We start from the raw sequence: 12,018 nt of genomic DNA, 5'->3' as shown, positions 1-12,018 counted from the left end.
TTGTATAGTTCTTTTCATTAACTAATTACGCTGGAACACTATCAGAAATGCAATACAATGTTGTATGGTTTCTAAACATTTACTGTGTGTGTTCTACTTATGTTAATTATATGCAATCCCTGTCATTTATACTTCAAATATTTACTGACCTGTATTGTTACTTTCTGCTGTTATAAAATAAAAAATAAAATAAAAAAGAGGCTAATTTGACATTAATAATAAGGTGGAGGAGACCATACTTGGGAAAGAGTCTGGATTTAAAGAACAAAGTGTGACAAACCTATTTGCCAATCCAGGAGGTGTGACATGAGCAAGGTTTGACATTTTGCAGAAACAAGGTTCCCATTTTACAGTAACGCAAGATGGCCATTTTTAACTGTTAATCTGTGGATTGCCTGGCAGGCATTTTGCTATATCTAGCTGCTGATAGCGGGGAAACATATTTGAGGCAAAACCTCCAATATATACACACACACTAATCATTAGAATATGAAAATGAATCTCTTACAGCAACCATAGAAGAGTTAAATATTTTGTTTACAAAGGCTTCAGCAGCGCATATTGCGATTTCCCCACTCTGCTCCCCCCCCCCTCCCTGCAGTGTCACCAACATTTGGCTCATCACCAGGTGACAGGTCAGCTCAAAACAATGCATTACACCCACACATCATGCATATCACCTCATGAAAGGTTCTCTTTGATGTTCTTGGTAGAAAAACACTTGAAACAGGTTCCAATGCTTTGAAAGTAGTAGAGATCACCATGTGTAATATTCAACCATTAAATTCAGGGAAATTTGGTCCTAAATCATATGAACTTACTTAGGATTTGCTCATACCCTAGATTTATAAAATGGAATAAAAAAAAAAAAAAAAAAAAAAAAGAAGTGATACCAACTGCAAATGCTGAGATGTTTAGTTCAGAGATAACCTGGCTTCTAAAATTTCAAGTAGAACAAACGAGAGGAAGCACGTCAAGTTTGGGCGGTGGATCCAAGGTTATACCGCATAAAATGCAGTTGTTGAATGTTATATTTACAAACACTTTGAAATAAAAGGCTATTGTGCGTTAAGCTGCTAGAACTGGCTAGTTCAGATATCTGTGGCTAGTCTATTTTATCTAGGGCATTATTTAAATTAATGGCAATGAAAGAACAAGACTTGTAAGCAGTAAACAAGTACACCAAAATATCTATTCAACAGGTAGCGCTTGCGCTTTAAATTAAACAGAGTGAGAAAATACTTTGTTTGAAAAGGTCTAAAAGTTTTTCTAAAAAGAAGATTTCATGATCAGGAAAATTCAATAACCCTTGGTGGCAGTACAATCACATGCAGGAATAATATATAATAAGTAAATCTAAGTAATCTATTTCTCCCACTTATATAAAATATGCAAGTTAATAATCTCCTCGGTGAAGATTAATCTATATCCAGGTGTTTTACTTAATAACTGTGGCACCATTTCAAACAAAATTGATGCCTATAAACAGGATGCATTTTCTTCAATAGTTTAAATTAAAAAAAAAAAAAAAAAAAAGCTCTCCCAGCAGCAACCTTACACACAATGGGGTTAAAATAAAATAAAAAAAAAAAAAAAAAAGGATTCTGACCACCACATATACCATAACATTACTTTGGAATGGTTATTTTAGATACTTATTTGAAATATTACAAAAAATAAATATCATTTGTGTTCAATTACTACTACACATGAAAATGAAAGATTTTATTAAATTGGGGTGTAACCTACTACAGGCAGGAATCCAGCACAGCAGATGGCAGCCTAACGATTCATTAGAAGAGCTGCTTAGGCAGTAAGCATAATTTGCCCATTTTACCACCAGGCTAGCTGGTTACAGAACAAAGGCCTTTGACAATCTTACGCCACTCCCCTGGCAAAGCTTTGTATGAGACACTTGGCACTATTTAAAGTATGGAGCTTGAGGACACTAGCCAGAAACTTCAGCCAGCTACCTAATCCCTTGCAGCTTTTATGTGACTCCATAACAGATCTAACAACTCTCCTGTAATCTGCTTTACATGATCTTTCCACAGATTAAATTTACAAGGTAGTTTAATGGGCCAGGTCACGTGCGATCACTTAACACATTTCTGTTGCTCAATTTAACCGGATAACTCAAAATATAATTATGGTTTCCAGCTCTAGCAATCAAGAGTTTGCCAACACCTTCACCATGTCACGCGATTTTAAAATCAGGTTAATATTATTTCAACCACGCACACCCATGTTAATGCAAAGCCAATAAAAGTAAATAAAAATGATCAATGCATTGGAATCTACAGCTAATATTGCAATAAGGTTTTTTTTTTTTTGTCTGCTACTGCTTGTATCATCCCTGCTGATAAAGTAGCTTGACAACCGCCAACTCTCTGGATCACCTCCAAAACCCACAGGACATCATAAAGGCAGCAGGGACTCAAAGTCAATTTATTTTAACAGTGTTTACAAATTGCTCTAATAAAAGAAAAAAAAAGGAGTTATATAGGAATCTTAATTCATTGTGTATTATGCTTGTGTTGGGAGATTATGTAGTAATGCCTTGAATATAAATAGGTAAGGGACATAGTCTGTAAACTAAATCTGTGTGTCCTTTGCCATGTCAGGGTCAAATCAGACAACAAATGAATTGCACCCACCCAAGGACACAAATAATTCCCCCCTTTCAGAATAGCAGATTTTTTAAAATTGAATGTAGCAATAACTTACTAGCAAAAAACAGTCATTCCTTGGCACTAAGGTAATCATTGTGAATATAGTCTTGCAGGATTTGGAGTACAGAAGGCATGTTCAGGACATTGAGATACTAACTACAGCATTAGTCCAAGACTAGAATCCAAGAAAGAATCCAGCAACACTGACAGTCAGCCTCAAAGCAAAAACTGCTACAAATCAGTAGCTTTTAACAGCATGTGTCAATCGATCGCTTTGATACAATCCCAAACAATAGGCTTCCTTACAAAAGGAAAGAAAAATTCTTAAGTTTGCAACAATTCGGAAACCTTTTATTAACTTTCAGCTTGACTTTTTTTTTAAGCTTTGGTGCCCAACTCATAGCCGTCTATATTACATGGTCATTTGTACAGCTACAGCCATCTTTATTTTAACTGTATGGATTTACTTGACCGTTTCACAATGCAACAATAAAATCTCTAATAGGAACCATGACTCATCACAACAATGTGATGTTTTTCAGCAGCTAAAGGGACTGAAATTAAAGGACAAGCACTATACAAATCTCCTTTCACATGCATTTACAAAAGAAAAAAAAAAAAAAAAGAATCTGCTGTTTTAATGTCTCTGCTGCCCTCTACTGGAACAAAGATTTAATAATCCACATAAAATTGTAATAAACCTTGGTGAGTAACTACCACAAGCACTTTGACATTAACGGCATGCGCTGTGCCCTTAGAAGATGATCTTTAAAGATCAGAAAAATAATCCTATTAATTTTTTAAGCCACTTTTTAAGTCTGCAGCTGAGGAAATCTGAAAAATCAGATGAGACTATGTCCAATGGAGTATTATTTTTATCTCATTACAATAGTAAAGAGGGGCTTCCACTCCTGTTTATCAGACACGTTTTCTATATGCAAACAAATATAACTTAAATTATCTTTAGTTAGGAAAGGTGAGAGAAGCTCTGGAAACTGGATAATTCTAACACCACATATAATCCTAATCTGGTTTTCATTACGTTGATATTTAAAGATGTGTCATTGGTAAACATTGGGCAGTTTGTAAAAGACAGGCAACATGTTGGGCTCCGATAAGCTCCATGAGGGGCCATGACAGCAGGAGCATGCATGAGATTTCTGCAGACCCTTTAAACCTGCTAAACTCCAAGAAAGTAAATTTTTGCAATAATGTATAACTTTATATCGCACCAAAAATTTAATTTCTAGTTTTGGGCAGAAACATATATGATCAAAACACATTTGGTAATAAATAATGCAACCGACAGTGGAAATTGGCTGGAGATTTTGCTGTAGTAAAGGTACTTAAAATATACAGTCTTACCTGCTTTGCTAGTTTGACAGAATCATGGGTCAATCTGTCCCTAAGCTGAGGGTCTAGCTGAGCAGCTGGTGCTATCTCCACCACCTTTTGGTGTCTCCTCTGGATGGAGCAATCGCGTTCATATAGATGCACCACATTTCCATACTTGTCACCTGATGGCACAATGTTAAAGGATATTCCATTAGCACAAGTCATTTCCACCATACTATTTGTATAAAGGTTATGAAAAAAACAAAACAGATTTCTTCAACACTACTCATCAGAAAATGTCTAACCACAATACTTTGAAAACATTAGTCCTTATAAATATTTATAAGCATCTACCGTAGGGATAACAAGGGAAAGCTAGTAAGTGTACAACTAGCATATACTAGGATTCTTTGACAATCAAAACTAGTGGCGTTTCAGAACTTGTATCTATTCCAGGGTGTTTCTCTCTCCCCCCCCTCCCCAGCAAAACAACTCTTTAAGAGCCGTCCATGGCTTCTGTCGTAAGGGTCAAGAAGTCGTTTGTACTATTAACAGATCACTGTGTAGGTAGGTTGCTTCCTATAAGACAATATTACAACTTGGCAGGAATCTTGAAGCGGTAAGACAGACACGCCAGGACCAGGGGAGGGCTGGCAGACTTTAGTCCACGGGGCAAGCACACAGCACTGGCCCACAAGTAGCAGACGAGCCTTAAAGGGTGTTTTTCGGTAAAATATAGGTTTCATAAAGATAAAAAGAGGCTATTTTCGCGTTAATCAGTGGTACTTTATTATAAAAGAAAATAATGTAACCAAAAACATATGCATAAATAACCTTTACAAAAATGCACATAAAAAAAGTTATGTAAACATACAACATATACAAACTTGAGTCAGATTGGCAGCAGTTTTGTCTCTCCTAGTGCTAATGTTTGCTTTCTGATGAAATTAAATGTCTTAAAACATTGCAGATTGCTCACACAGTTAACAAATATCTCATCAGCGGTGAACTTTCATGGACTATTTCCAGCACATCTTGAAATTAAACTAGTTCCAAAAGGTCTCGCTCTACAGTCATGATCATAAATACTTCAAGCAGGTCTTGTCCCATTGTAACTCGCAGTCTTGTTTTTATGATTTTCAGTTTGCTGAATGCCATCTCACATGCCACTTGTGTGAAAGACAGGATCAGCAGGTACTCGTATGCCAGAGGCGGATGCATCGAATGTCATGTGATGCGGCCGCCTGTGCGCTGGGTAGTATTCAGTATATGCGGACGGCACCGCATTTATCAACAGGCAACAGTCCACACAGGTACCAGACCAAGTGGCCCGCCACTGAACAGGACCATAGAAATATGGCAAACATAATATATTTTGCAGTGTGGCTTAAATTTAATGTTTCATTTTATCCATTACACTGCTTCTACACTTGTGTGCATTTGATTAGAGACAGAAAACCTTTTGAGGTGAAACTCAACTGCAGAAAAGGGTGGGCCGTAACGAGTCATCTTTTTGGCGCTAACCAAGTGACTAAATGGTGCATAATTTCGCCATGGGGACAAGGTAAAAATGATGAAATTCGTAACGAAGTACGTCAAAGGATCCCCATCTTTACCACTTCTGGGCAGGATACAGGAGACTGTCTTTCCCCCGAAAGTCAAGAGTCTCCCGGACATTCTAGGGGGGGGGGGGGGGGGGGGTAAGTATGCTTTTATCTCCATCTTCTGCACATCCATGTGTCCCCAAATTTAGAAGTTAGCAAGACAGAGCAGCGTGTAGCCAATCAAATTGGAGTATTTCATTGGAGATGTCTGTTCCTTGCATGAGGGCGGGATTGCATGTCAGATGGGCAGTGTCAACATGTGGGAGGAGAATGGTGGCAAGAACGAAGCCATGGCCTGAGAATTATACCGTAAAAGATCAAAGGCTAAGGAGTAGTACTTTAGTGATGAGATACTATCAAAATCATCTCTGTATGAAAGTTTAATATATACAATTGTTTCTGTTAAGGAACAGTAGCACTATATGCTGGTATGTGAAGAAGGCATCCTCCAGTCTATGCCAAGCATGTCCAACTTTAGATTCACCAGCTCATTATGATAATACCACTGGTAAAAGCTTTAAAGTAAGAAATCTTGGCAGCTGTATTTTAACACTAGTAGGCTGCATATATGGCTCACGAAGACAATAGCACATTTAGATTTTAATCTCAATATTTTCAAAACGGTATCATTTAGTACTATAGAAGTTCCATTACTGAAAGCACAGATGGAACTATATAAAATCATTAACAAAATACAGAAACATCTGTGGATTACATGCGGATACAAACAAAGCTGCAATAATATTTTGTTGTTCACAGTTATAATGAATTATTACAGTACTCATTAACCCACATTTGTGCTTATTCACTAATACCAAAAAGTTGGTTACTAATTCATAAAAAAAATAATTAACAATCACATTAAGATTTATGTTTTTGTTGCATCTGTTTTATTTGAATATATCAATTACTGTATATTTATTTATGATTATTCATATGCTGCATTTATGCATTAATTGCAAATTCATTTTGAACCTATGACTAAATTTATCTTTTATTGTACTGGATGATCCTGTGATTCATATCTGTTCATATATTTTTTAATCATGTTTTAAGGTTTATGGGTCTTGTTTTTAGATTTGATTAATTTATCAATTTTTGACTCAGATTGTGGTGGCCATTTTGTTGATTTGATATTAATTCTATTGCAGTCAATTGTGGCTTTGTCTCGTCCACAATGACAGCAATTTTTTGGGGATATTCTTTTGGATGTTTTCATAATGCTGGATTTTCAGCAGTATTTGAGGAGATTTGTCTGCAAGGTGCATTTAGTCATCAACTGGTGGTGTTTTTCATCAAAGTGTTAATTGTTTCACTGAACAGTCTATCAATCATGTATACTATAAAAAAAAGTTTGTCCATTTGCAGGTAAACCTTTCACCCCTGATGAAGTGAAACACATAGGGTGGATTTGCTGTGTTCTACATTACCTAGTGTTTGGTCCGGTACTGTGACAGCGATTTGTATGAGATGACGATTCAGATAAGCCCAATATTTTATTTTACTTTTGTAAGTGTTTTAACCGTTTGAGAACACACACTTTGAAATCTAGAATGTAAGTGGCTACACATGGGTAGAATTGTTTACAGTCTTCTGAGACCATATCATGAGGATCACAGACAAGCCCTATTTTATCTTTATATTGTACATAGTCTATATTTATACACAATCCATATGGTGTTGAATAATTGCTACACTATGAATGCTCTCTAGCTCCATTTGCTTTCCTACTTTTAGATTTGCACCTTTGCTGGTTGAGGAATTTGAGACCTGGAGTAGCTGCCATCAACTGAGAAAATGAACCTTGGAGCGTCAACAACAAAATATCCGATAGATGTATATCGGACACATATATGGGCAAAAGTATTCGGACGCTTGACCATTACACCAACAGGGACTGTAATGACATTGTATTCAAATAAATTTACTTTACTATGGAGTTGGTCCCCATTTTGTAGCGATAACAGCTTCAACATCTTGTGGAAAGCTTTCCAAGAAGAGTGCGAGTGTTTCTGTGGGAATTTGTGCCCATTCATTCTGTAGAGCATTTATGAGGTCAGGCACTGATGTTGTATGAGAAGGCGTGGCTAGCAATTTCCGTTCTAGTTCACCCCAAAAGGCGTTCAATGGTATTGAGGTTGGGGCTCTGTGCGGCTCAGTCAAGTACTTCAACACCGAACTCAAACCATGTCTTTGTGCCCCAGTCCACAAAGCAAGGACTACAGTCATGTTGGAATAGAAGAGGGCCTTCCCCAAACTGTTGCCACAAAGTTGGGAGCATAGCATTGCACAAAATTACTTGGTATGCTGAAGCATTAAGATTGCCCTTCACTGGAGATAAGGGGCCTAGCACAAACCTTGAAAACAACCCATACCATTATTCCTCCTCCAAACTTCACAGTTGGCATAATGCAGTCAGGCAGGTAACATTCTCCCGGCTTTCGCTAAACCCAGACTCCCCCAACTGACTGCCAAAACAGAGAAGCATGATTCACCATTTCACAGAACACATTTCCACTGCTCCACAGTACAGTGCTGATGTGAGTCTTGCATGCAGCTGCTCAGCCATAAAAAACCCATTCCATTAACCTCCTGCCGCACAGTTTTTGCGCTTTCATTAATGCCAGTGAAAGTTTGGAACTCCCCAGCTATGGAATCAGCAGAGTGTTGGCGACTTACGCACCATGCGCCTTAGCAGTCGTTGAACCCTGCTCTGCTTTTACGCAGTCTTCTGCTTAATGGACAAGTTGCTGTTGTTCCTAAACGCTTCCACTTTCTAATATTATTTACAGATAACCGTGAAATTTCGACCCTGTTGGAGAATCCACGTACAGCCTTTTATTGCAAAGGTGTCATCCTATCACAGTACCACACTTGAAGTCACGGAGCTCTACAGAACAACCCATTTTGCATCACGGAATTGATTTATACACCTCAGGCAATGGGTCTAAATGAAACACCTCAAATCAATAATTGTTCTCCCTGGATTTCAATCCGTGTGAAGTGTCAGCAGAGCTTCCTCAAGCTTGAAAAACACTAGGGAAACATCTTTGTGGAGAGTACTTTGTGAAGCATCTCTTGGAGAAGGTAGTCAACAGCATCTTGGAAACTTGATTGAACAAGATCACCTGTGACTTTGACAAGCAGTACCCAATTGTTAAGCATAGGCTAGTTGGATAAACTGCTTTAGTATGCTTTCTGTTTCTATAGATATAAGTGCATCTTTTTCACATCTACAGGGCAAAAGCTGAGCCATGTTCCACTTTGGCCTCCTTTTAGAAGTCTTAAGAGTCGATGTGCAAGCAAGGGGATCTTAAATGTACGTCTGTCTTAGTTACAAGCTTCACATCTACTACATGCAGAAAAAGTTGCCTCTACTCCAAATATGTTCCAACTGCATGCACCTTTCTTTCGAGTGCTTGAGAAATTTCATGGGCCAGGCTACTTCAGTCTCATTATGGTGAACATGCTCGATATGCTGGCCAATTTTTGAGAGGAACTTCTCACAGTACAGGCAGCACTGCTTTTTGTTACATACCATGCAACCAATACTGCCACCATCAGGTTGAGAGTTGTGCATAACACACGTCTACCTACAATTCGTTCCACTACCACCCAATGGCACATCACTGTTGTCTGAACCACTCTTCTCTGAAGTGTCAGTGCACACTAATCTCCACTGTTCTCTGGGCTACAGTCAGAGCCACTGTTGGGCTGTGTCATGCTCTACTGTCCCCACTTTACTTTCAGCAGGTGCATAGATGAACACTGACTTCTAGTGGTGGCATGCACACACGTTCCTTCATGTCAGGCACACGCAGACTTTTGGTCCAACAAAAGTCACCTGTGGGGACATGCCAGATTTTTATGCCCAGTATATCAGTAAGGCTCCCTGCAATGACTACCGTTAAGCTTTGTAGGGACCTCATTTTTTGCCCTCAGCGTGTGTGTGTGTGTGTTGATATATATAGATCTAATAGATATACACACATAACTACATGATTGCTATTATTAAAGGGGATACAGCATGTCAGACATACTAGACTTGCCTAATGAAAGGTTCTCTCTACAGAGATCAACTAATTAAAATCTGAATACTTGTAAATATTGCAGGTGGAGCAAATAGTTCTATGACCCTCACTAGTACTTGTTAAATCAGTACAGAGAGCTTGGGAAAGCAGATTCATAATACTTTGCATTTGGAATACATTGTAGAGTTGTCTGTTTTAGTGTGTTAACGCAAAACATACTATAATTATGTAACCATTGTATTGGTACAGTTAGCAACCATATTTCAAACAGTCAAAACTAGTTTTATAGTTTGTTAATGCAGTCTGCCAATATTATCTCTACTTGTCTCATGACCATAGCATATAGTAAAGCATCTAAGATACAGCTCTGCTGTTTTTTTCAGTTTGATTTGGTTTTTTTTAAACATTAATCCCCCCGTAAGTAAACTCTCCATTGGCAAGCATGGACTTTAGCATGTTTTCAGATAATTTTTTTTTCATTAAAGTGACACTGAATATCCAGGAGCAGCAACAGTCACAGAGGATTCTAATACTGCAAACTACAAGCTATGTATAATGTGGGCAGACAGAGCTAGATAAAGAGTTGATAGAAACTACCACCCAGCAGAAATGCAGCATAATGTCACCAAGACATTCAGCCTTATCATGCCCACAAAGACTTCGCAGTAAGTAATTGAATAGTATATATTATAAATTGTGTTGCTCATCCCTACAGCAATGACTATTCAGATTCACTGAATAAATATGTAAGATCTGTGGCATACAAACATGATGAAGTTATCCAGAATTAAGCACAACACTGTATATAGCTCAGGGGATCGGTGGTAATAGTTTTCACGATTACCACCATTCCGACACCGAGGAGTCCTACACCTAAAATCTGAATGCTTGAAAAAACAAATTTTAATATAAGCAGACTTGCGTCCATACAGATGCTGTAGATCTCCGATCGCAGCAGGATGCTGATCACAAGTTATTCACATTGGAGATCTACTGCTTTTGTATGGAGGCAAGTCTGCTTATATTAAAATTGTTTTTTTTCAAACATTCGGATTTTAGGTATAGGACTCCTTGGTGTTGGAATTTTCTGCACCGTTAAAGCGTACCCAACCCCAGGAGATAGGGTATGAAATGTCAACATGTTCATTAAGTCGACAGGGTTAGAATGTCAACATTGTGAACGTCTACAGGTTGTAAAATCACAATGTCAGCATAAAGGGGTACTAAATGGCAACAGTGGAAATTTCGACAGCTAACCTGTCGACATGAAAATGATGGCCGGCTAAATGCTGACACTTCCATTCTTGGGACAGGTTAAAAATGTCAACAGTGTTTGTAGACACTCAATGTCAACAATCACAATGCAGACATGTATAGCCCAATGCCTGGTGGTCCGGCAGCTGTAATCACCATAAATTTCATAGCACTTTACAATTCAATCCAATGATCCTTGCTTGCCAAAATAAAAAAAAAAACAAAATCCCTCCACACTCTTCTCATTTGTAATAAATCCATGGTCTTAAATGTGTAAAACATCCATGGATTTTTTGCAAAATATAAAAAAAAAACTGTACACTACTATTAGGTGCACGCAGCTCTGCCTTCATGAGCAGACCGTGTGAAGAGGGACATACCTCCCAAATGTCCTTCCAGTCAAACCAAATCCTGACTAAGTGAGACAGTCCCCCAAATTTGGGACAGATTCAGGACAGTTGGCAGACTGTCCTGCTCTTTCCTACCTGTTCTTGTCACTTTCACCACCTGTGGCTGCTTGGTTTCGTTAGAACAGTTACTGTTTTTCTGGATCCTGGAATGTTGGAGACTCTTTGAAAAAAAAAAAAAAATGGGTACATGAAATGTAACAAAAAAAAACACAACCAGCCCCGGCATTGAATTAATATACACATTTAATAAATAGACCTAGTTCCCTCCAACCAACAATACACGAATAGCATTCCCATTTAATAAATAAACCTATTTCCCTTCCTCCAAAGAGCCCCAGCAATAAATTAAAAGCATTTATGTTTAATATAACCATTCTAAAAAACCACCCCAGCAATAATATTCACATTTCATAATGTCCTACCCAAAAACTTAGCCCTAAACTCAATAGCCCCAAGCCACCCCAGCACTAAATTGAATAGCCCCACCAATAAGTTAAATTGTCCCATCACCCAATAAGTTAGCCACCACCTAAACGCCACCATTTAAAAAATAGCCTACCTGCCACCAATGTGCTACTAAGACAGCCCACTGCCTTTCGTCATATCACACAATATATTAAGACCCCACATTCATTCCCTCACACATTATAGCAGCTCCCTCCTTTCCTTCACACATCATAATGTTGTTATAGTTAGTTTTGAGCATCACCCA

General features: G+C 38.1%; 1 protein-coding gene across 3 annotated transcripts in view; it reads right to left on the bottom strand.

Moving 5' to 3' along the window:
• Positions 1 to 12,018, bottom strand: part of PC (pyruvate carboxylase) — a 341,750-nt gene that overhangs the window by 234,531 nt on the left and 95,201 nt on the right. For all 3 annotated transcript variants that reach the window (XM_075188742.1, XM_075188743.1, XM_075188740.1), the window contains exon 7: positions 4,038 to 4,189. In XM_075188742.1, the coding sequence (XP_075044843.1) occupies positions 4,038 to 4,189 (152 nt within the window). The remainder of the gene's footprint in view (positions 1 to 4,037; positions 4,190 to 12,018) is intronic.

This window comes from Mixophyes fleayi, chromosome 10 (assembly GCF_038048845.1).
Source record: "Mixophyes fleayi isolate aMixFle1 chromosome 10, aMixFle1.hap1, whole genome shotgun sequence".
NCBI lineage: Eukaryota > Metazoa > Chordata > Amphibia > Anura > Limnodynastidae > Mixophyes > Mixophyes fleayi.
This window is presented reverse-complemented; position numbering and strand designations above follow the sequence as displayed.